Below are 26,454 nucleotides of genomic sequence, written 5' to 3' on the forward strand. Positions count from 1 at the left end.
CCCTATCAGCATTCTAAATTTAACTCGCTGGAATACTATCATAAGAATTAGATGATTTAACCTTTTCAAATGAAGGGTTTGCCTTTTCATGGAAAGTATGTATTTTGTATCAGTGAGAAAACACGATGTCCTTGGCATAGACTGTCTCCAGCAATATGGGCCCCTTTTGTTCACAATGCTGAGCTACATGGGTAAGGCAGAAAGACAACAAACTTACCCAAGAAAACCCAAGTCTCAAAGCAAGAATTCCATTAAAATGTTCAATTTTCTTAACGTTACCCTTATTGAATTACTGGGTAGAAATTATTTACATGAGTGAAAGGACAGAAAAATATTCATATTAGATGTCTCAGAATTCACTGTTAAAACACAATGCAATAGGAATGTGAGTTGCCGGCAGTCTTAAGCAGTAAAACATTCCTAAGGATATTTTCCTGGGATTACAGTGATAATTTTATAAATCAAAGATATTAATTTTCATATAACAAATACAACTCTAATAATGTAAAAAGTTTTGAATTGGTAAACCTCTTGGAAAATAATAAGATTTCTTCTCTATCGAGATTCAATACATAATAAATATAATGTAGAAGAATTTATGCAGATTAAAACAGGTTTTAAGTCAAACTAATGTGTAAAAACACAGACATAAGATTTTATTTGCTATCAATACTAAGTATGTGGTAAAAGAGCCCTCGACAATACATTGATAAAAGTATGAGAGACAATTTAATTGTACCTGTTCTCAGATAATGTGGGAACATGAAAGGACTACATTGCAGTTGAACTTGAAACCCTGGAAACCCTGAAGGGATTGTAGGTGCTTCTCCTGTTCCTGGGCACCAGGCCCGTCACTAGCCACAGCCCCCCATAGATTTGTAGCCATCAGCCATGTAAGCGCAACACCCTAAGTCCCTTCACATGAAGAGGACATGACCTCTTCTCACATAGGCTCAAGACAGACCTCCATTTTAATGAGGTAGCTAAAGGCCTGGAGGGCCTTTAAGTTACCTCATTAAGTTTTCCTTCCCAGACACTCTTCCTCTCTGCAAAAGGTATTCAACCTCAAGTCCACCCTGAGAAGTGGGGTATGGTTTTACACATCCACTTTCCAACATGACAATAAATGCCTTAAAACCATGAACTGCCTCTTTTCATCAGGATCCACCATGGGGAGCCATGGAGAAGGCCTTCACCTATAGAGTCACTGTCTAATCTCCCATAGAAGGCCACTCTGCACACCCAGCCATGGCAGCCACCAAGCTCAAGACAAACCCAAGTCAACCATCAACAAGCCAAAGACTCTCCCCTTCAGGACCAGCAGGAGCTAGGTCCAGCCCACAGGTCCCCACTCCATTCTGTTCTCAACTCTTCCACAGCTTCCAGAAGCACCTGGGAGCCTGAGACTCTGATGGTCCCAGCCTCACCATAGGCCCAGGGAACCCCAAACCAGCTCCAGCTGTCCAACACCTCAGACTGTGCTTCCCCACACCCAAAGTGGTGTCCCAGGGCTTTTCTACAGTACAGCACCAGCCAGCATAGGGTAAGCAGTGTTGACTTCCCACATCCTGCCTCCCAGAGCCAGACACGAGACCCCATAACCCTACAAGATAACTCATTTGTATGTGTATGTTTTTAATGTGTGTGTGTGTGTGTGTGTGTGTGTGTGCGTGTGTGCGTGCGTGTGTGTGTGTGTGTGTGTGTGTGTGTGTGTTGTATCCTGTGGGCTACTTTCTATTGGCATGGTAAGACGCCATAACCAGGGAATTTATGAAAGAAAGCATGTATTAGGACTCATGGTTCTAGGGGATTAGAGTCCAATATCAGCATGTCAGGGAGCATGGCAGCAGGCAGGAAGGCAGGCAGACATGACATGCTGGAGAAGTAGCTCAGAGTTTGCATTCAGTTCACAAGCATGAAGCAGAGAGAGACAAAGCTAACTAGAAGTTGTGTGGGCCTTTGAACTCAAAGTACCGCCTCCGCCCATGCCCCACTCCCTAAGTAAGATACCTTCTTCAGCAAGGCCACACCTTCTAATCCTTCCCAAACACCAATTAGGCACGGACATTTAAACATGTGAGCCTAAGGTTCCATTCTTATTGAAATCAGCAGTGTGTGTACACATATTCTTACCTGTGAAGGGGTGTGGCAAGGATTCAGTGCAGAAGTCATAGGACAACCATGGACGTTGGTCCTCTCCCTCCACCTTGTCTGAGAAAGGGTCTCTGCTGTTTTCACTACATAAGCCAGGCTAGCTGGCCCTCAGGGGGTTCTCCTGTCTCATACTCCCATTTCCCCACAGGAGTTCCCAGTGCAATCACTTGTATTATCTGATTTTCACATGGGTTCTGAGGATTCTAACTCAGGTCTCGAACATTACCTACAAAGACAGCCATGCATGGAGGCTCAGATGCCCAAGTTTAGTGCTTTCCTGCTCCTGAATGTGCATGTTCTATATCTTTACTATTCTCTCCAGGGTACTTCACTCTCCGTGAAAGCAAACAACCCAAGCAGAACACGAGACAGAAACCTAGCACTTAACATCACAGGAAAAGGGAGGCCACAGGTAGAAATCTTCAACTTCCCTTCCCCCAGCACCCCTTGCTAACTCCCTTCCTTCCGTGGCCTCACAGCATCCATTGTTTCCTAGAACAGTCCACCCTCTAGCCTCCTGGAAGGCCCTTGGCCTTTACAGGACATGGGCAAGTTTCTATACCAGGATTTAAATCCAGGTCACTCCCTGTCCCTGCCCTGGGCATGCAATCAGCACTACAGTATAGAGGCCAGGCCTCCAGGTCACTCCCTGTCCCTGCCCTGGCATGGAATCAGCACTACAGTATAGAGGCCAGGCCTCCAGGTCACTCCCTGTCCCTGCCCTGGGCATGCAATCAGCACTACAGTATAGAGGCCAGGCCTCCAGGTCACTCCCTGTCCCTGCCCTGGCATGGAATCAGCACTACAGTATAGAGGCCAGGCCTCCAGGTCACTCCCTGTCCCTGCCCTGGGCATGCAATCAGCACTACAGTATAGAGGCCAGGCCTCCAGGTCACTCCCTGTCCCTGCCCCGGGCATGCAATCAGCACTACAGTATAGAGGCCAGGCCTCCAGGTCACTCCCTGTCCCTGCCCCGGGCATGCAATCAGCACTACAGTATAGAGGCCAGGCCTCCAGGTCGCTTCCTGTCCCTGCCCTGGGCATGCAATCAGCACTACAGTATAGAGGCCAGGCCTCCAGGTCACTCCCTGTCCCTGCTCTGAGCATGAAATCAGCACTACAGTATAGAGGCCAGGCCTCCAGGTCACTCCCTGTCCCTGCTCTGGGCATGTAATCAGCACTACAGTATAGAGGCCAGACCTCCAGGTCACTCCCTGTCCCTGCCCTGGGCATGGAATCAGCACTACAGTATAGAGGCCAGGCCTCCAGGTCACTCCCTGTCCCTGCTCTGGGCATGTAATCAGCACTACAGTATAGAGGCCAGGACTCCAGGTCACTCCCTGTCCCTGCCCGGGCATGTAATCAGCACTACAGTATAGAGGCCAGGCCTCCAGGTCGCTTCCTGTCCCTGACCTGGGCATGCAATCAGCACTACAGTATAGAGGCCAGGCCTCCAGGTCACTCCCTGTCCCTGCCCGGGCATGGAATCAGCACTACAGTATAGAGGTCAGGCCTCCAGGTCGCTTCCTGTCCCTGACCTGGGCATGCAATCAGCACTACAGTATAGAGGCCAGGCCTCCAGGTCACTCCCTGTCCCTGCCCTGGGCATGGAATCAGCACTACAGTATAGAGGCCAGGCCTCCAGGTCACTCCCTGTCCCTGCCCTGGGCATGCAATCAGCACTACAGTATAGAGGCCAGGCCTCCAGGTCACTCCCTGTCCCTGCCCTGGCATGGAATCAGCACTACAGTATAGAGGCCAGGCCTCCAGGTCACTCCCTGTCCCTGCCCTGGGCATGCAATCAGCACTACAGTATAGAGGCCAGGCCTCCAGGTCACTCCCTGTCCCTGCCCCGGGCATGCAATCAGCACTACAGTATAGAGGCCAGGCCTCCAGGTCACTCCCTGTCCCTGCCCCGGGCATGCAATCAGCACTACAGTATAGAGGCCAGGCCTCCAGGTCGCTTCCTGTCCCTGCCCTGGGCATGCAATCAGCACTACAGTATAGAGGCCAGGCCTCCAGGTCACTCCCTGTCCCTGCTCTGAGCATGGAATCAGCACTACAGTATAGAGGCCAGGCCTCCAGGTCACTCCCTGTCCCTGCTCTGGGCATGTAATCAGCACTACAGTATAGAGGCCAGACCTCCAGGTCACTCCCTGTCCCTGCCCTGGGCATGGAATCAGCACTACAGTATAGAGGCCAGGCCTCCAGGTCACTCCCTGTCCCTGCCCTGGGCATGGAATCAGCACTACAGTATAGAGGCCAGGCCTCCAGGTCACTCCCTGTCCCTGCTCTGGGCATGTAATCAGCACTACAGTATAGAGGCCAGGACTCCAGGTCACTCCCTGTCCCTGCCCGGGCATGTAATCAGCACTACAGTATAGAGGCCAGGCCTCCAGGTCGCTTCCTGTCCCTGACCTGGGCATGCAATCAGCACTACAGTATAGAGGCCAGGCCTCCAGGTCACTCCCTGTCCCTGCCCGGGCATGGAATCAGCACTTCAGTATAGAGGCCAGGCCTCCAGGTCGCTTCCTGTCCCTGACCTGGGCATGCAATCAGCACTACAGTATAGAGGCCAGGCCTCTGGTGCTTCACAGGCTGCCTAGTTCCAGCTGCAAACAGAGGGTGTGGTTACACTCAAGAACACTCAAGAAACAACCTACTCACTGTGAACATTGGCAATGGTACTTTAAATTGGGTATGTTCTGGGGCAGGGAGGCTTCTGGATGTTATCTAGTGCCTGCCTCATCTTCCAGTGCTGCAGAGGCCCTCCCCATGACTCACCTGATGAGTGGTGGGTTCCGCAGGCTGCCCCATTTTAGCAGCACAGGAAGCGGTCACAGGCACGTGACAGCCGACTCATGTCCCAGCTTTAATAACATCTGTTTAGTTGTTGTTCACTTTTGTTTCTCTGCTGGCTTCCTTCTCCTTAACTTTATTCCACTTCTTTAAACATCTCTGGACAAAGATATCCATGTACTACTGCTCTGGTTTGAATGCAAATGTCTCCACGTGCTCAGCAATCTGAACACTTGCTCCTCAACTAGCAGCGCTCATTTAAAAGGCTGTGGAACCTTCAGGAGTTGAGGCCCCACAGGAGAAAACAGGCACTTGTCAAAGGGTAGGGTCAGGGGTGTGCCTTGAGAGAGGGAAGAGGCGTGCCTTGAGAGATGGGTTGGGGGCGGGCCTTGAGGGTTTTACCATCCCACTTCCTGTCCTCTACTTTCAGACAGCCAATGAAAGACAACCGGCAGCCTCTTGCTCATGCCACTGGGCTCTTCCCAACCAAGATGGGCTGTGTTCCCTCAAACTGAAAGCCAAAACAAAACCTCCACCCCTTAAGTTGTATACTAACAGAGATTATTGCACCTGTAAAAACAGTAACTAACACAGTTACTATTTCTGTCTTCGTATTTATCACCAAACAGCTCAAAAAGTTTCCTCGTGTCCCATTATGTCTCATGTCTCAACTTATTCCTTCTTTTCAGACTTTTCTTCTGGTAACAAGACCCTTTCTTGACATTGGGACAAACTTCCCCCTGCCTACCCTCACGCCCTCCTCCTCTCCCTTCCTCACCTACTGACCCCTGGATTTTTTTGTTTCAGTCTTAAATGGCCAGTCAAAGTCATCCACGTACCATAACCGTCCTTTGAACAGTGGCATCTTACCCTCCTTCATTTGTTGGTTTTCTCCTCTAAATAGTCTCCTTGTGCAATCTCTTCCAAGACTTGAATACTTCTCATCCAAGATTAACTTCTAGGTCTAAACCTCCTGTTCAAAGTGTCTCAGGTCTCACAGTCCTCTTCTCAAAAACCATAGTGGAATTTGTAAATCAGCCAAACATCCAAAACCAGATTAATTGCCCTCCCCCATGCTTGTCTGTCCCTTGCATTTTATTCTTCATTAATGGCTCTACCCATCTAGTCAGTATACCTACAGACCTAGCACTGTCCCATGTTCTCCAGCATACTCCATTTGCCCTTCTTAGTGAACTCAAAACCAAAGGTTTTACCCCAAAATTGTCCCACAGCTGTTGAATGAGGTATGTATGTGTGAGTGTGTGTGTGTGTGGTTTTATTTGTGAGTTTTTGTTGTTGCTGTTTATTTGCTTGTTTTAAATCTTCTCCAATCCTTCCATCTTATATCAGACATTGTACATTATACGATGGCAAAAAAATGGCTAATATGTAACCAGTTGTTCCTAAACTCTGAACAGCTTCTCCTAGAAACAAATCTGAATTCAATAGATACTATTCTAATACCAATGGCATTACTACAGTAAGGAATCTAGATGAAACCATCAGGCTAAAAGAGAACACGCTACATAAAACATAGTCTCTCTTGACTTATCACATGCTGGCTACTGGCACCATGCTTCCCTAAACACTGTTAGGAGAATCACTCCAAGATCCCAGGCGTCAGCAAGGAGTCTCAGCCAGGGAGACCCATCTCAAAGTGAAGGAGCAAATTAGAGCAGGAATAGAGACTCAGCGAGCAGCCCTGCTTCACCGAGAGCCTGGCACAAATCAGACTATGTTTGTGTGTTGTTGTAGCCTCTGTGACTACTGACCAGCAGCACTCTCTCAGCAAACAGTACCAACTTAGCTAAACTTCTAACCAGTGCCACATTCAAAGGAATAGGGAGCAGCCTTTGTCATGTTTTTGAGACTATAAAATTGGGGGAATCGATAAAAAGGGAGAAGAAACCAAGTCTCCAAGTGAAACACTGCCCCTTCTCCATGCCTTGGCATTTTCTGAATTGCAGATTACCAACACAACTGCGGTCTCTTCACAGTGATCACTAAGGCCTAGTTGTTAAAGTAGGATTCCTTATGAGCCGTAATTCACTCAAACAGGACCAGCTTACTTCATCTCCACCAATACCAAAAAGCATGATAGAGTTTATTTCCCTCTAGTCACAAGGAAATTTTTAGCACTGCCAGAGTGCCAGGTTTATCCACACCAGTACCACAGCACACATGCCCCTATTCTTGGGAGACAATCTTCCTCCTAATCTATCACAGTCTTCCTCATCCTTCAGGGCCACCTCTGGCCCTGAATAAAACTTGTATAAACACTTGTATAAAACTGCCCTTACTCCTAGACTGAGTGTGTCCCTCAGTGTATCTATTACCTGTTGTATATGGCACCAACGTTTCAGCTCCAACACACAACTGTACTTATCTGTGCATTTTTCTTTTTACTCCAATACAGTGTGCTTAAGTTCTGTTTGTATCTCCAGTGCCTAACATAAACAGTATTTGTCTTCTCAGGCTGCAGTAAGGAGCAGAGGGAGCTCAGGGTAAATGTGTGTCTTGACATGGGAAGTCCATGTCAAAGACAAACTGGCCCAAGGGACATTGGGAAAGCCATCTCCCATAGGGCCAGCCTTAAGAGAAACGGCAAGGCTTCGCTCAAGTGTCCCAGTATGCGTACTTCTGAAGGATTGATCAGTACGTGCAAGACCTGCAATTATAGCTTCCTCCTCTTCCATAGTTCACAGCCTGAGACCTCTAGCCTCCAGAGACCTCCCGCTACACTATACCTAACTAACAAACAGGAAGAGGTTCCCAGTTTCAGTGATCAGGGTAGCAGAGGGTAAAGAACGCTACCTGGTCCCAGCTTCACTAGGTATAGGTGCTTTCTTCATTCCCTCAGTGTTGGAGCTCCACAGAACCAGGCAGTCTGCTCAAACAAAACACCAGACTGATAGTTTACACCAAAACAAATTGCCTCACTTAAAAACTTTTAGGAAAGAACCTCTTCCTGGTTTGCAAATGGCCACCTGCTCTCTATGTTCTCCCTTGGTCTGGCCCTGTGCACTTGCATGCACCCCTGGTATCTCTGTGTGTGCTCAAATCACTGCTCCTGTGAACCCCAACCACACTGCTCAGGGCTTACCTAACAGCATCATTTAAACTTATTTGCATCTTTTAAAAATGTTGTCTATAAATTCAGCGAGATTTTGTAACACAGGATTAAGACTTCAGCATGTGACTTTGGGGGAGGAAAGAAGATAATTCAGTCCAAAACACAAGGATTAGGGACAATATGTCCAATCAACGAGGGTTTGCTTGGAAGAGCTGGTCAGGACTAGAAAAGATTGTGTTCCAGTGAGTTCATTCAGCTTTACCTTTGCTTGGTCGGTGTGTTTGTTTCCACCAGGGCCTGCAACTGACAAAGCTCACAGAGCCAGTAAAGGAACCCACCCTGTCTTTGGGAATGGATCATCTAGCCAAAAATGGCTTCTCTAACTGCTTTGCCAAAGGTAGAAATATGAACACCAGGAGAAGCCAAGGTAGAGAGCCTGAAGCCATAAAATTCAGCTCCCTTCACTGCTTGCGAGGGCCTCCGGAGCTCCAGAGAGCACCACTGCAAGAAGCTAAGAGACCAAATCAGATACAGAAAATGCAAATGTTTAGTGAGAGCTGTGAGGCACCATGTAAGTGATGGCGGCTACTACAGGAAATGTAAAATTCTCTCAGCACCTTCAAGTTACCTGAGGACAGAACACCATGAATAAGGCTGCTGGTGGGATGGTTCAGCAGGTAAAGGCTCTGGCCGCCAAGCCTGATGCCTTGAGAAGGCAGAAATCAGTGCCCCAAACCCACATCAGGGAAAGACACGACCAACTCCCTCAAGCTGCCCTGTGACCCCTACAAGAGTATCAGTAATGAGTACACACATACACACAAAAACAAATAGATACATGCAACTTTGCAAAAGAACACCAGGCCAAAAGACCTAGAAACATAGGAAAAAACTGTAGATGAGAGTAAGAGAAGAAAAAATTTAAATCGAATGAGGACCTATCTGCCTAGCTCTTTGTAACATCAGCAGAAGTAAAATAAACCACTTAACACAGCCTCACATGAGCCAGACCACGGACAAATCTAAAGCACTTTGTGTCCTCTGCACAGCATCCGTAAGAAATGTTATTATTCTTAAAATATATACTGGAGAGGAAAAAGATGCCTAAGAATTTGAGGAATGACTGAAGTAAACCAGACAGGACTCACATTTTAGGGTATCAAAACCTGAACTGGCAACAAATATCAAAATCATTTATTCTCGTAAGATTCAATACTCAAAGTCTTTGCCCGGTGAGCCCATAATATGGCATGGTTGTGCCAGAGAACATGCCAGGGACAATCCCAGCTCACATCTGCTTCTCACCGGGATTAGAAATGACAGTCTTTTGGCCCTTACAAGCATCCTGATTTATACCATAAATCACATGGTCACCCTGCCACAATTCCACAAGCTCACTGAGAAATAGCTATACAGTGTTCCAGGACCAGTGAAAACTAAAAGTGAGAGCCCTTGTTCTAAATGCTGGGAGGAAAAAATCTAGCAAAGGTATAGAAATGCAAGACTTGTTCTCTCTTTTGTGCACCTGCCCTGCTGGGGTTTTGCTCTCTGGTAGCATCTGACACCACTTTCAAAACCTAAGTTGAAAGACAAAATTGTTAAGAATTTCAATAGAGTAGAGGCCAAGCATTAAACCAAGTACAGGCCCTTCTGAGCAACAGGGACACACACACACACACACACACACACACACTGGGTCCCCCTTCACAGTCCACTCTATGATACTGTACTGTGGCATGAACTGGAAAAGAGAAGGGAAGCCATCAATTATTGTCCAGACTAGGATATTAACTACTGGTTATCAGTTCAATGAAACCATTTATCTAGAAGTGTTTTCTAGTATTTCTAATGCAGCACAAAATTTCACTCCCCAAGCAAATGTAAGAAGAAAAATACAAGCAAATTAGGTCACTCTCTACCATCTTATCTACAGAACATTTATGCAAAGCATGTAACTTAGCAATGATCAAAACAAAAATTCAGAGCATGTTATAGGAAATGATAGTGCAGAGCAAAGTAAACTGACAGTTTAAGAATGGCTGAAGAATTGTCCTTTATAAAACAAGATGGAGAGTTCATATAGTCATTCATTCACTCAGTAAACATTGATTCATCACATATTACATTAAAAGAACTGCACAGAATTGGAATTGGGAAACCAAGTAACAGTCTGGTCTGCTGGTAGCTTACGCTCAGTCTGCTAGAACAAAACCCAAGGCAACACATGAAGGTACCGACTACTTCAGCTACCAGTAGAATGGGCATAAAGCAGAAAATACTGAATGGGAAAATGAAAATGGAGTCTTGAAGCCCACCAGGACTCCACCGAGTACAAAGGTGAGTCATGTGGTGGCACCCTTCAGTAACCCCAGGAAGGAAAAGAGGATAACCATTCAAAGGATGATTAGCTCAAGGTCCACCTGAGCAGCCCAGCAAAACATGCTCTCCAAGAACAACATAATCCTGCAAAAGCATAGCACACTCCTACAAGTGCCTGTCACTCTGAATGCCAGTTGAGTGAAAGCAAACAATGTGTCCCTGAATAGTAACTAAAGAGAAATGCCTACAAAAATAATACTATGTTATTATATAGGAAAAAGACTATGATGGAAACTGGGGCCTCTGGGAGGGTGTAGAAAAGCAAGTACTTTCCCCTTAAAAGACCTGGGATTCAGAACTAGGAAGACCAGGGAAGCTCTGCTAAGCTCTGCAGCTGTGACTTTTCCTTAAGGAAATACCATTTTGTTTGCCAACTTGTAGGAATGTGTAAACACACTTTTTTTTTTTTTTGTAAAGCTAAATGTATTTTCTACCTCTTCCTAATAAAGATAGGAAAGCTAAGCAACTATGTCAGCTTAAAGCTAAGGCACAGATGTAAGCCAGTGAGCTAAGGTAGATCTGTAAATGATTTAAGAAGGAACTGTCAGTTTGGTTTTTATTTTTCAGCGTTGGCAATGAATTTATTAGTCAATTTGTTCAACACTTTGACTAATTTTTGAAATAAAAAATATCTTTTATTGGTTGTCTCCATTTCTTATCATTCCTTTAGAATGGGTTCCTGGAAGGGAGAGTGTCAGCCCAAACAATAGGATTTTTAAGCTTTTGGCTCAAATGAGCATAATATAATCTGAAAATCAAATGGAGCATATCAACTACAGATGACCAAGCAAAACTCAAGGGGACGAAATGCTGCTGCAAACAATTCCCTGAGGAGAAAACTGAAGAATGTACTATGAATAGATTTTAGGTTTTTGAGCAGTTATGACAAAAAGAAGCCAGAGTGAATTTTTAAAATCATATCCAGGGTACTAAGCGTGGAGTTCATACCTCTAATACCAGCAAGTCTGAAGCCAGGCTGGGCTGCAGGGCCCAGCTTGTGTCAGGCCAGCTCTGGGCCACACAGAATGAGGCTGTTTCTCAAAAAGAAAAAAAGGAAGGGAGGGAGGGAGGAAGGGAAGGAGGGAGGGAGGAAGGAAAAGCAGAGAGAGGAAGGGAAGGAAGGGGAGGGACAGGGAGGGAAAGAAAGACATTGAGGCCAGTAAGTGCATTTGCATAAAAAGATAAGCAAATGCACATAATGGACAGAGGCAGAGCTCATAATTTCTAAATAAATGAGCAAACTACTATTTCTAAAAAGAAAATGCAATTGATTTTATACTTCTATTATCTCTTGCCTCACAGCAATAATGAGATTTTAAATCTAACAATCAGGTGTTCCGATACAAAGGAAAACATTTTATTTGTATTTAGGTGTTTTGGTTTTCTTTGTTTGCTTGCTTGTTTGTTTGGAGACAGGTTTTCTCTGTGTAGCCCTGGGTGTCCTGGAACTCACTCAGTATACAAGGTTGGCCTTGAGCTCAGACACCTGCCTGTCTCTGCTGGGACTGGGGACATGTCCCAGGCAGACACTGACATTTTACATAATTATCAACAGGTTGGGTTTTGAGACTGCTGTTTCTGCAGCTTTGGCAGCCTTGGCAGTCCCGGCTTTCATCTGTTTTCAGAAAGGCTCTAAGAATGCCTCAGACCCTTCACATTCTACCTATCACTGCTTACCAGGGCAGTCTCCCAAAACGTGTACCTCCAAGAACTAGGTAAACTGAATTTGAGAAGCTAGCTTGTGCTGGGTGGTGGTGGTGCACGCCTGTAATCCCAGCACTTGGGCGGTGGATTTCTGGATTCGAGGCCAGCCTGGTCTACAGAGTGAGTTCCAGGACAGCCAGGGCTACACAGAGAAACCCAGTCCCCCCCCCCCCAAAAAAAAATCCAAACAACCAGAAGAAGAAGAAGAAGAAGAAGAAGAAGAAGAAGAAGAAGAAGAAGAAGAAGAAGAAGAAGAAGAAGAAGAAGAAGAAGAAGAAGAAAAAGAAGAAGAAGAAGCCAGTTTGTTTTATGCACATCCTGAGACCTGAGCGCCTTTGTTCTTCCTGACACAGCCAAGTGAATTTCTACAGGGTGGCTGCTGCTAGCACAAACTTTACAGAGTGAAGGAAACTGGGGAGGAAGTTCGGTGTTTGAAACATTTCCCTTTGAACCTGGGCTTGGGGGCAGTATAGAACACAGCGTTGAAGGAGAGACTGAGGATCTGGGTGGGGCTTAACTCCTTTTCTGAAAGATGCTCCCACAAGTATCAGGATGGACCGGAACCGACTGTAAATTCTTTGTATTTTCCTCAGCGAGGAAAATTCCATCCTTAGGTGATGTCTCAGGAGTTCATTTTCCCACAGTTTCTCCTCTCCTGCTCTGAAACTGAATGAAATGCTTTGGGGGCAGAATCCTAGTGAGTCAAACTGGGATCTGCGAACAGCTCCCGCCCGGTCTATGAAGTTGTTGGACGCGAGGCGAGTTTTATGACACCGCTCTCAAGTGGTCAGCGTGCACAGGCGACCAGGACCCAAGTGGAAGCCAGATTTAAATCAGGAGAAAGAAGATTGTAGAGCTTTGAGGAGGCGCACACATGTGGCTGTAATATGCAACAGCTGCCAGGGACGGTGACCCCGTGCCTCTTTCTCCTCCACCCCCACCCTCAGAATCCAACATTTCAATGATTGTACCTAAAGGGACTTCACTGCGGTGACTCTAATAACCGACTTGGGATACACCACATCCAAGGACTTTTTAAACACTGCATGTATCTGAAGGTAGCAAATTGAGGCAGAAAATCAAAGCTTTTACACAAAATATGAGCCGAGAGAAAGGGGATAAGGAAAATGACACAATGAAATTTGCCCTAGGAGATGGATAAAGAAAATCAAGCGCAGATGGGACAGGCAGAATGGCTGCAGGTTGACTTCTCCCACGCGAGTTCCTCAAGGCCCTGGCCACTCTGCGCCCATTCAGCCTCAAGCCCGTCCTCTGGTCCCCGCGGTCCCCGCGTCACCCTTATGGATGCCGGGTGCTGGCGCAGACAATGCTCCAGACTTGGTGCCCTGCGCGAGGTCGGCCACTCACCGACACCAGGAACTCCAGCGTGCCCACGTAGTCGCGTTCGGTCTTCTGCAGCTCGCTGAGCACGCACACGCGCAGGCGAAGCTGCTTGTCCGCTTCCCTGGAGCTTTCGTCGCTCATGGTGGCCGGCGGGGCGAGGGGCTGGGGGCAAGTGCGCTGCCCTGTGCCTGCTGCCGCCCGCAAACTTGCCTCCTCCGTGGAGTCCCAGCCTGAGCGCGCAGCTTCACATGCTGGCCCGAGGCCGGGGTGTGGGCAGAAGACGTGCTCTGGCTGCAGCGCGCGCGCGGGACACGCGGGACTCAGAGCAGGACAGTCCCGGGAGAGCAGGAGCCCAGCCCGGCCCGCTGCTCCGGCCTCACGCGGCCCCAACCCGAGGGGAGGCGGCTCCAGCCACAGTGGTGACTTGGACATCAATCAAATGCTTTCAATCCATGTGACTCCGACCCTTTACCCTTAGCCAAATCTCAGGAAAAAGGAAACACAACCCTGGGGAAGTGCATCGTGCCAGCTAACTAACACACACACACACACACACACACACACACACACACACACACACACACACGCGAGGATGGAACTAATCAGAGGTTCCTAAACCTAGAAGGACACTTGTGAGGGCTGCTCTTGGGAATCCCGCCCATTGTTTAACTTTAATGTGTTTTGCACCAAGTCTGAAAGCAAAGAAACAAGTCCCCGCGGTTACATAACTGTTTGGGAACAAAAACAACCACAGCATTGACCCTCCCGCGTTTGACAAGGAACACATTGATTTTGAGTTTTCGTCTAGTACAAAACAGGTTCGGTTTAAAGAAAAAAAAAAGCAAACAATGTTATTTCACAGGGCAGACAACCTTCTGTCAAAGCTTGAAATGTCAATTAATGTGATAAATGAGGACATTGGAGGAAAGTGGCAGCCCTTACCTACACACTGACTCACACAGAATAAGTATCGCCCTGGCTGACTACTTTTTAATACCGTGTGTCTGCAGTTTTCTTAGTCTCACTATAGTATTTCAATATCAGTAAAAATTCAAGGATATTTGTTCTCAGCTGTTCCCAAGAATTGTGATTTTAAAAAGATACAAATATTGAATGAGGATGTAGATTGACAGATGTTACCTGAAAGACAAGCGGATAATAGCTGATGGACAGATGACACACACAAGCTAGATAATAGATGATAAGTTATAATCTTCAGTTTTGAAAATGCAAAGACCTAACAAAGCATTTGATTTTAATGTTTAAGTTTATTGAATTGTCACTTGGGACCAGAACCAAGACCTATAAATCTAACAAACCAAGTGATTCATTTGCATTTCTATCTAGATATTATCCACGCATACTGTCAGAGCCACGTTTTCTACTTAAAACATGCTTCCATAGTATACAGTTAATGACATTTAAATACATGGAAGGAACACTTGTGAGGCAAGAAAGAGGCAGCTGAACTTGTTCTGAGACTTGGCAGCCTGAGATAAACTGAAGATGTTTTCCTCGGTATTTACCCTAAAACAATCTCCAGCTTCCCATAAGTCTTTTCAAAATGTGGTTGTGACTTCCATGAAACAAAGAGGAATCTGATACCTTCTTCTCACATTAAAGATTCAATATTTGAACAATACCAATAGCACCGCTGGGAAAGGTGACTTTTCTGCTTCTCTTGCATCTGACTGTTTAGAGGAAGGCTGGCACAAAGGGCAGACAGCGTGGACAGCTTCACACAGTCTCAGAAGAACAAAGGACAAGTCACACAAAAGATGGACCTCACAGAACCTGGTAAACAATAAACAAAAGAAACCAGAAGGCAGAGGAAATGCACCCAGCAGCTAGTGGGAAGTTCAACTATGACCCAGTCTCTGTGCTCTACAGGTAGGGGTGAATGAATGCAGTTCTTGCTCCCAAGAGAAAAAAGGAGGTAAACAAGACAGTTTTATCATCTATTGCTCTGAATGAAATAGAACGTTTTCTCTTGCCATTTGTCTCCAGTCAGAAAGTCATCTTTCTACCAAGACATTTTGTCTATCTATAGAGCCCCTAGAGCGAGCATCTCATGCGCAGAGTACGGTGCTTGACTCTCAGTCATCATTGAGGCTTTACGCATCCAGAACCTTTGCCTGTTTTCTACAAGATGCCTAGGAACCACTATGAAAACCATGCAGTGCTAGGCTCTGAGGATCAAGCAGACCATGGGTGCTAGGAAAATATTTCAGCGCACAAGTCATAGACCACTGCACTACAGTCACTGGAGGCCTTATCAAAATGACCATTTCTTTGCCTACCCTCCATGATTTTTTCTTTAATTATCTCAAACATTACACCCTATATTCTTTCAATGGGGTCCTCAGATTCTTAGACTCCCTGACAGTTGAAATCCACCCTCTAAAGACTTGCTTGAGTTAAGGAGAGGGTCCGGTACTTAAATAATTTCATTAAAAGACATGCTTCAGTAATTGCTTTGGGGAGTGAAAGCAAATGGAAGCTAGCAGAAAGACACTGATTTTAATTGTGTGAACTTTTTATTTCTCTCAGAAGTGCCTGTGCAGAAATTATTACGCTGTTTGTGGTTCTGCCCTCTTTTCCCCACTTCCATCTCTGCCTCAGTATCATTTGTAATTAATGAACAACTCCAGGACACCTTGTAGTTCACCCTGCCAAGCCCTCTCTAAGAAAGGACTCTCACAGAGACCTCTGCAGCCCTGGCTGGAGTCCTTAACTCCTCATCAAAGACTTAAAAGCATAAGAAAACAGGGCTAGAGTATCTGGAAACTTTCACTTTGATGGTAAATAAGGTCTTTCATGGGCTCTGAATGTGTTGTGTCCCTTCCCACTTCCTCCATTGAAACCTCAGGCTGCGCCTGGCAGGAAAAGGAAGGCAACAAGCAGGAGGATGGACAACAGCCAGGGCTGGTTTTTTTTCCTTGAAATACTAATGAGGTTAAAGCCTCCAATAAAAAATGCGATGGGGGGGGGGGAACGAGAAGATAGAAATGGTGAGTTCTGGACTAGCTCAGCAATTAAATTTATTTCAGATGCATGAACTTGGTTGGTGCAGTTAGAATCGATTCTAAGGCTCGAAGGGCCCAAGGGCAGAGCACAGTGAGCTTCTTTTGGTCTGGCCAGAAAGGCTGGAGAGTACAAGGCTACCTCTTAGCAGGAAGAGAGCTCTCCACTTGCATTTCGGAGGCCAATCATATTTGTCTCTTGGACATTCCAGTGTCACTGTCAACTCAGGGAAAGTCACAGATCAAGTCTGATGCCAATTCAGTAAAAGAATTGACAGCTTAAAAACAAAAGACAAGACTGTTTTATTGCATGACCAGCTCATTTAATAGAAACTGGTCTTTGTGATCTCTTTAAAGACTGTGATCTCTAGAAGACGACTTCATGACATTTGATAGACAAAAATAGGTAGAATGATGGAATTACACTAATGTACACATAGCAGACCCAAGGTTAGGGGATTCCTAAGACTGTTTGTAAATGTAGGTCCTAGTTCATGCTTAATTCCCCAGTTGCTTGCACTTCAATTTTTTTCAATTTATCAAGTACAGCGTGTTTGGAGGAAGTCATTAGTACTATCTTACTCTTAGAAGGTGAATAGCTTAAATGACAGACTATAGTACTCGTAAGTCACAATTTAATTAACAATGTGATGTTGCAGGACATGGAAAACAAATCAAAAGTTTGAATGGTACTTCAGTGAAAGGCTAGAGTTCTTTCCAGATTAAGAACAAGCCACCCTGGTAGCCCTAATTTAATGGTGTCATGAGAAATCATGTTCTCTTATAAAAACAACTTATTAAAATTCCAGTAAAACAAACAACCAGTAAGTCTAGTATAAATCTCAGAAAAACATTTTCCTTACGATGTCCATCTTCCGGCAGAGCCTATTGGTTGCTTCCTCAGAATGGGTCTCTGTGACCTTATAGATCTTCAAACCACACCATCCTTCTCTCCTACCTTCTCTTCAGTAGAGAAACTAACGAGACCCAACACAAACAGAGCTGCAACCACATGTCAGTAACTGAGACTGTTACTTTGAAGGTGAAAGGTCATTGCACACAGGTGTGATCAAGGTGGCCCATAAAACAGGAGGGATTGATTATAGGTGGACCATGCCATGCTGTGTTCTATATACACGAACTGGTAAAAGCAGGAAACCTTTCCAAGTGTTATTACAGTGGGAAATATGGCTATGGAGAAATGACACAAGATGTAACAGCACTGACTTTACAGGTAGACAAATGGGGCCACAAGCCAAGGACCACGGGCAGCCTCTAGGATCTGGGAGAAGCTAGGGTCTTACAAAACCCAAGGGAATATAGCCTTGTTAAGACCTTGATTATAACCCAGTATAATTTACATTGTCCCTCCAGCACTAAGAACTGTGTAAGGATAAATGTATGTTTAATCACCGAGTTTGTGCCAATGACTCCTTTTCTTCAGCCCTTCTCTTGTGGTCATTACTGCCATGGCTGATCTTTAACTGTCACTTAGTGTTTCTGTTTCTACTGACACTGAAGGCTGGGCATTCCCTGTAACGTGTTATTTTTCCCAGACTTTTTGCAGTGTTGACTGTCATTCACCCAAGCCAAGTCTCTCTTGCTCCTATGAATGGTGGTTTGAATAGGACCAGCCCTCATAGACTCGTCTGATTGAATGCTTGTCATGGGGCAGTGACACCACTTAAGAGGGATTAAGAAGTGTAGCCTATTGGAGTGTGTGCGGCCTTGTTGGAAGAATGTGATACTGGGCGTGGCCCCTGAGGTTCAAAAGCCCAAGCCAATCCCAGTGTCTCTCTCTTCCTGTTACATGTGGATCCAGCTGTGGAACGCCCAGCTCCTCCAGCATCACGTCTGCCTGCATGCTGCCTTGATTTCTGCCATGTTGATAGTGGACTAAACCTCTGAAACTGCAAGTAAGCCTCAATTAAATGCTCTCCTTTATAAGAGTTGCTTTGATCATGATGTCTCTTCGCAGCAACAGAACATAAAGAGACTGCTTCTGTGGCCATGTCATTGTCCCAGCTTCTTTGTGACTCTCCAGCCCATCCATGCCAAGCTCTCCATGCCCCATTTCTAAAAGCTGATGTTCTCTAGAGTTTGGCCCAAGGCCTTTCTCTAATTATTCTTCCCTAGCCATTCATCCTTTATCTCCTGGACAAAGGATGCCCCACTAAGAATTAGCTGGTCCCTCTGTTGCCGCCTTTCTCACACATGAGTATTGACTGGTTATCCCAGATGAGATTTGAGCCAGGAAGCCAGGAAAATGGTCAACCTTGAATTGTTTCTGTACCAAGCTAATTTGAGCATGTAAAGAACTGGTTATATAATCACAAAATTTTATTTTTTAATCACAAAATAAAGAGTTTTTCATAGACTAGACTAGACTAGACTAGTCTAGCCTTTCTCACACATGAGTATTGACTGGTTATCCCAGATGAGATTTGAGCCAGGAAGCCAGGAAAATGGTCAACCTTGAATTGTTTCTGTACCAAGCTAATTTGAGCATGTAAAGAACTGGTTATATAATCACAAAATTTTATTTTTTAATCACAAAATAAAGAGTTTTTCATAGACTAGACTAGACTAGACTAGACTAGACTAGACTAGACTAGACTAGACTAGAATAGAATAGAATAGAATAGAATAGTTTTATTCACTATTTTCAAATTTAAGGTAAATGTCAATTCTAACCCACCACCTCTGATTACACCTTGTTTCCCTCCTATTTTGCAGTGTGTACTCCAGTCAATCTTCCAGACTAAAGCACCAAGCTTTATGGTAAATTACAGCTATTCTATATAATGGATTCCATAACTCTACTGCGACTGCAGATCCACCAACAAGATGAACTAGAGACTTTGTCAATATGATCAATAGTCTATCCATATCCTGGCCTGCAAATGCCAGTCAACAAACATTTGCTTGCTGAATATATGATAAAAAGGATGGGAAGCTTCTGGTCTCCCAGGGCTCCATCATCACACTTCTAAGTGAGGATGAGTTCGGCTTTGCTTTCTGCTCCTCCATTATCTGTTCTTCAACAGGAGAAGCAAATATAAATGTTCCTTAGAGGAAAGAAAATGTTATGTAAAGCATCCTCACTGCAGATTGTGAACCTACTTAAGGAGAAAGAATAAACAAAAAAATGTTCTCATTTTCCTGTTTTATCAAAGAAATATTATTCATCTTACTAATGGCTTAATCAAACCCATCTATTTTATTCTCAAGCCAACAATAAAACATAAGAAATACCTGATGGTAATTAGCAAAAAACAATCATAGTTACTAAAGCACAAAGGTAATTTCACCACAATAGGTGTTTATTAAGCCAGGTGTCCCTTAGACACAGAGAAGAATCTTTCAAAATACTTTAGGAAGAATATAATTATAAAATAAAAACACATTAAACAGTTTTTTACACTGTTTATGAAAAGAGAATTGGATTTTATCCTTTAAATATTTACAAAACAATCAAATGGACAATAGAATTTACATCTGTCCTTTTCTGTACTTCACCCTAGGCCCCTTATTAACATTTTGCATTAGCATACCCATTTTACTTTGATTGTTTTGTGTTACTGTAACAAAATGCCTGAGGAGATCTATTTTTTTAATAATTGTCCCCGACCTCCAGGTGTGAAGACTGGAAATTTAAAAGCAGACTCATGTAAAGTGGGCATTTGGCTACTATACCACATCATGCTGGGAATACACATGTATCTTTGTATTCTCTCTCTCCCTCTCTGTGTGTGTGTGTGTGTGTGTGTGTGTGTGTGTGTGTGTGTGTGTGTGTCTGTCTGTCTGTCTGTCTGTCTGTCTGTCTGTCTTTGTCTCTGTCTCTCCCTACATCCTTCCCTCCCTAAAGCCACCAGGATTTCACCTAAAGACCTACACTAATCTAGTTATTTCCCCCATGCCCCACCTCCACTCAGCATAGTTGAACTAAGATCCTATCTTCTTGTTGCTAGCAGCTGGAGATTTTAGGTGCTAAACTACTGAGTGAGTTTGGGATTCAAGCTATGCTCAAAGCACAGCAATGATCAGCATTGATACATGTCACTCACTAACACCCATCGTTCATATCAGGAGCCACTCTGGGGTTGATATAGTGTGACTCCTTTATAGTGGCACCCATGTTCTACCTACCCAGGCTTTCCTGCCTGCCTTGCTCCACATTCCTCAAACACTCTGACCTTACCGGTTTCCCTTGTTTTGCTCTCTACAGTGTCACATAGTAGGAACTATACAATAAGTACCTTCTTCATATGTAAAAGGCATATTGGTCTTTGCCTTAGAGTCACATTCTTTCTCTCCTTGAACGTAAATACATGGCATTTCAACCCCACTCATGTATCAGTGGGTTTTTTCTACATTTGATCCAAATGCAACAGAATGAGGCTGTGTCTGGATGTAACTTGGGCATAAGAGACCTCAAAGTCCACCCTGACAGTTTTTCTAACAAGGCCACACCTCCTAATAGTGCCACCATAATAGTGACAAACATTCAAACACATGAATCTAATGGGGGTCAAACCTATTCAAACCACCACAATGTGTGTTATAAAGTTATTTTAAAATGGGATAACATTGTATGACATTCTTACTGGGTCAAAAGTCATAACCTTCATAACTCTTACGGGACTATTTCTAGGATAACTGGAATCTAGTTCATAACACACATCAACTGCTAAAAGTCAGACATCATCTTTTGATTTCTTTTCTTTTTTCTGGTGGATCCTAAATGGAAAGGGGAAACATAGCCTTTCTTTATGAGTTCAAAACATTGTCTCATCCCCTAGGCTAGATTTTATTTGTTTTGCTTCTATTAAAATTTTCAGTCTTTTTGGAACCTTCTGACTCCATTCCTAATCAAGGACTAATGGCTTCAGGATAATAGATATGATTATCCTGGTATTGTTTTCCCAAGGCCCCTGGATGAATGAATTCAATCATTTCATGTACCAGAAAAATTTTCTCTTGATGTTCATTGTCTAGGGTTGCCATAGCCAAATACCAGTAGATTAGACCAAGAGGAAGAGGTCTTCACAGTTAGCTGCTTCTGAAGAGTGTAAAAAGATTCGGTCTACACCTCCTGCGACTTCTCATAGCCTCAGATAAGCTTCCATCTACACGGAGTGCCTTCGTCATGCCCCACATCCCTCTCAATGTGACTCAAATTTTTCCTTTCTATAAGAACACTGACATTTTGAACTTGGACACATCTCAATGGTCGGAACCTGGCCTGACAGTCTTCACAGGCTTTCTGAGTTCACAGGCACTGGACTCTAACACTTGTTCAAGTATACACAACTGAAAAATTTCAACTGAAAATCTTTGATATCTTTCTGAAATAAGATCCTTAGAAAGGGTCTTTAGAAACAAATATCTGGCTTCTGATCTCTCTCAAAATGTAATTTGTGGCTCAGTGTGTAATTCAATGTTGACTGCTTATCAAGCATACCTAGAACATAATTTCATCCCCACAAAAAATAATTGCGGTTATTTTATTCTCATATTCTGTTGACATTCTTGCTTTGTTAAGCTTTGTTAAGCTAATTTATTACACATTAAAATTTTGAATCTATTGCTTATTTAGTGTTGTGATCAGAATCATTGCTACCTTAGTCTTGTATCTTTAGTCTTGTACAGGCTACGTTGTCTATTGGAAACTGTTTAGGAATGTTGTCTTTATTTGTGGTTTTTTAGAACAGATTTCAAAACTGTGTGTATGTGCGTATGTGTATGCATATATATCTCTCTCTCCAACTTGCTGGCAGCTTTCCTACAAGGTGGATTAGGTCTCTACCAGTGTCTGCCTCATGTAACAGGTAAGAGGAAGCTAAGGAAACTTTGATGAATATTTCCAAAGCTAGTCTAAAAGAAGTAAGAGTAACACTTAGGGAGGTACCCCAGGCCATAGGGACTTGCATAGTTTCCAGGCGCAGCAGGTACATTTCTGTTGTGGATTGGATGTGCAGATCCCCTCAAAAGACACCTTGTTAAAGTCTTGGTGGCCAGCAGGCAGGCCTTGTTTGGGGGAGGGAGCCTTACTCTGTGCATTAGCACTTGCGGATCCTGTAAATACTATATTTGATTTTGTGAGGGGAGGAGAGAATGCCAGGAAGCTGTGGATTGTTCTACAGATAAACTTCTCCATCTTATCACTTTGACATCCCCAACATTCTCCTGCTGCAGCCTCGCTCGCTCTGTCTCCCGAGTGAAACACTTCCTTGCTCTTTCTTCTATGTTGATTTTTTTTCTGTCTATGTTGACACCTTTTCTGTCCTTCTCTGCCTCTTTTGCTCCTTCTTAACCTTTGACCTCCTGGAGGCTGTACTTGGTCCCCTCTCTCTTTTCCCCTCCTCCTCTCCCCACACAGTTCAGAGTCATGATGGCTCTGGACTCTCCCAGATGTTTCTACCTCTGGCTAGCTCTCACACATATGTATAATAAACTTTCCCTCCACCATATCTAGGAGCAGCCATGTCTTTTCCTTTCATTTTTCGTTCTTTCTTTTTTTTCATTCATGCACATATATTTAAACATGTATACAGGCACATAGACATGCTACAAGAAAGCGGCAGATCTAAGGGTAATAATATAAATACTGGAAAACATATGCTAATATTTGAAGATAATACAGGACCATGATTTGGGCAACATCTATTGTTTTCACTTGTATAAACTGCCTGGATCATTATAGACAATAAGCCTTAATTATTATGGCTTCTAGTGTTCCTATAGCTTGCAGCTTGATAAGCCAGTTGTTCATATTAAGAAGAAATGAAATTTTATTTAATTTTTTTTTTTGCTTAACTCTTTGCTGCCCTTGTTAGCTGCCTTTACTAACAGAACATAATGGAGACACCTAAGACATGCTAGGAGAAGTAGCCATGTCGGGGCATGTCAATGCACTTCAACCAAATTTATATCAAGTACAGAACATAGGAATAAGGCCAACTGGCTCCCTATTGTCCTCTTGGAGCTGTCAAATATTACATCTGCATGAATGAGCCTGGTTAGACCAGAAGAAGACCCATACACAGGACCAGTTCACAAAACCAGAGAGATTTCTCTCTACCCTCTCTACCACCCTCTTGACTCACATTCTAAAGTCATCTGTTTGAGTTATATTTTACTTTTAAAATATGGTCCCAACCTCATGCATTTACTTTGCTGACTTTCTATGTTACATCTCTATGTATAAGAAGAGTAAATGGAGAGCTTTCTGAGCGTTCTTTCACAATCAGTGATGGGTGCCAGATGTTACTAGCTCTTGAGAGTGCCTCCACACCCTCTGTGAGTCCCTTCACCCTGCCTACACTACTGAAAACAATCTGTCTGCCATGCATTTCTCTTTAACAATTTCAGCTGATGGTATCATCTGCTTTATCCTAGGCCCTTTTCTGAAACATCTAGAATGCAAACATTATTATAGTGAGAATTAGGAATTTGTAAGATGGAAATCCCATTTTCATTTCAGAAATTGAACCACATCATAAGTGCTATGAATATGCATAAGTAACACTGATTGTCATCTTGACAAAATCGAGACTCACCAAAAAAACAATACATCAGGCTTATAGGTGAGGGGTTATCTAGATTAGGTTGATTGAGGAAGACCTACCGTGATATGGGCAGCAGAATCCCAAGGAATAGGATCCCAGAGTTAAAAAAAAAAAATGTAAAAAATTAGCCCAACACAAGCATCAGTTTCCTCTGGATCCCTGACTGTGGAGGTCATGTGACCAACTATTCACACTCTGTTGCCCTGACTCCCTACCATGACAGACTGTGTTCCCTCAAACTGTGAACCAAAACTCTTCCTCCTTAACCTTGCCTTTTGTCAGTTATTTTGTCACAGCAATGTGATAAAAAAGTAACTAGTGTACGTGTGTGTGTGTGTGTGTGTGTGTGTGTGTGTGTGTGTGTGCTTCTTAATTCAGATATGGAAACCTACCCCTAGGTGGTACTGTTGAGTGGAGCCTTTAGAAGAGAATTAGGACTTGAGAACTCTGCCCTCATGAATAGGATTACTGCTCTTATAAAAGGCCAGGTGAGCCTGCCTGCTTCTTCCATGTGAGCACATAGTTGGATAGTTTTATATGAGCAGGGATTCTACCAGGCTCCCAAACTACTGATACCTTGATCTTAGACTCTCACACCTTTAGAAGTATAAGAAACCAATGTGTGCTATTTTAAAACAGTTTAAGGTGGTTAGTTACAGTAATCTCAAATTTCTAAGATAAGAAAGTCAGTAATTACTGAACACAGAAGAATGAATTAAATTAAATTGTTTTGATATATAATTGTACCCTATAATTAAGGAGGTTTGTTTACTTTTTTAAAAACATGAAAAAGTGCTTCATTGTATGCTAGAAATAAAAAATCAAGATAGAAAATATATTCAAGTTAAGTATTAATTAATCTATAATCATAAGCTATTCTAAAATGGGAAATCTTTATTTGCTGAAACATACCTTATAGTCCTTAAACCTCATGAAAAGAAGAGGAAAGCCACTCAGCCCTACTCAGGCAGAGGCAGGAGGATCAAGAGAGTCATTTACATTAAAATGTCATACAATGTCTCTTAATAAAAAGAGTATGATATTGGTACCTGAGTAGGAGGCTACAATATGATAAATGAAAAAGTAGGAAAAGAAGAAGTAGACACTAGGTATTTTAATACGTGGGAACTCAATATCTAAAACAAGCAGTATGCACAGACATCAGATTTCCTTTGCAGGAATAACATGAACTAGCACTAGCCTCTTATTTTCAACGATTAGAAATGCAGCCATAGACCAGACTTAGATGATACAGTTCCATAATCTCGGCCTCTCAGGGGGCTGAAAACAAATCATTGCTATTTCAGGGCCTTCCTGGTACTGAGTAAGTGAGACCATGGGTTTGATACCCAATATCACATAAAAAGAAAAGACAAGTAATAGAAAGAAACAGATAAAAAGGGAAGGGAAGGAGAAAAAACAGAGAAAATTAAAGACCTGTTAAAGGAAACTACAGTATTCAGAACTGGCTAACAGGCAGCTTTCAACAATAGTTTCCGAGAAAGGAGAAACAAGCAAGATGAAGACCAGTGAGGTATTGGATGAGCCAGAGACGAATTCTTTAAATGGTTATCCAATCCCAAGAGATCAGCCCTAAACAGGAAACATAGAAGTAACGCACACACACACACACACACACACACACACACACACACACACACGCACACGCACACGCACACGCACGCGCACGCACACACGCACACGCACACACACACATACACACACATTTACACAATGGAGTACTTACTACTCAGCCATTTAAAACAATGACTTCATGAAATTCACAGGCAAATGGATAGAACTAGAAAATATCATCCTGAGTGAGGTAACCCAGTCACAAAATAACACACACGGTATGTACTTACTAATAAGTGGATATTAGGAGAAAAGCTCGGATTACCCCATGATACAATTTACAGAGCATGTGGAGCTAAGAAAGAAGGAAGACCAAATTGTGGATTCTTTAGGCCTACTTAAAAGGGGGAACAAAATAATCACAGGAAGTAGAGGGTGGAAGGGACTTGGGAGAAAGAGAGAATGGGGGAGAGAAAAATGGGGGGAGACAGAATTAGGTGTGAGAAGAGACTGAGGGTCAGGAAATTGAACAAAGGTATGTAGCAATGGGGGGTGGAAAACTGGGGGTAGCCAATAAAAAGTCCCAGACACCAGAAAAGCAAGAGGCTCCCAGGACCCAACAGGGATGACATTAACTGAAACACTCAACAAAGGGAAGAAAGAACTTATAGAGACCAGATCTAGAGGTTAGGCATGGCCCTCAGTTGAGGGATAGGGCCACCCACCATTCTCAAATATTTAACCCGGAATTGCTCCTGTCTAAAGGAAATGTAGGGACAAAAAGTGGAGCAGAGATTAAAGGAAAGGCCATCTAGACACTGCCCCACCTGGG

At 43.8% G+C, this 26,454-nt stretch overlaps 1 protein-coding gene across 1 annotated transcript in view; it reads right to left on the reverse strand.

Moving 5' to 3' along the window:
- Prex2 (phosphatidylinositol-3,4,5-trisphosphate dependent Rac exchange factor 2) overlaps positions 1-13,993 on the reverse strand; it is a 311,821-nt gene extending 297,828 nt beyond the window's left edge. Inside the window, exon 1 of the mRNA XM_052175955.1 lies at positions 13,478-13,993. Within this exon, the coding sequence (XP_052031915.1) occupies positions 13,478-13,885 (408 nt within the window). The 5' untranslated portion in view covers positions 13,886-13,993. The remainder of the gene's footprint in view (positions 1-13,477) is intronic.
- Positions 13,994-26,454: the final 12,461 nt, after the last annotated feature.

Source organism: Apodemus sylvaticus, chromosome 3 (genome assembly GCF_947179515.1).
Source record: "Apodemus sylvaticus chromosome 3, mApoSyl1.1, whole genome shotgun sequence".
Lineage (NCBI taxonomy): Eukaryota > Metazoa > Chordata > Mammalia > Rodentia > Muridae > Apodemus > Apodemus sylvaticus.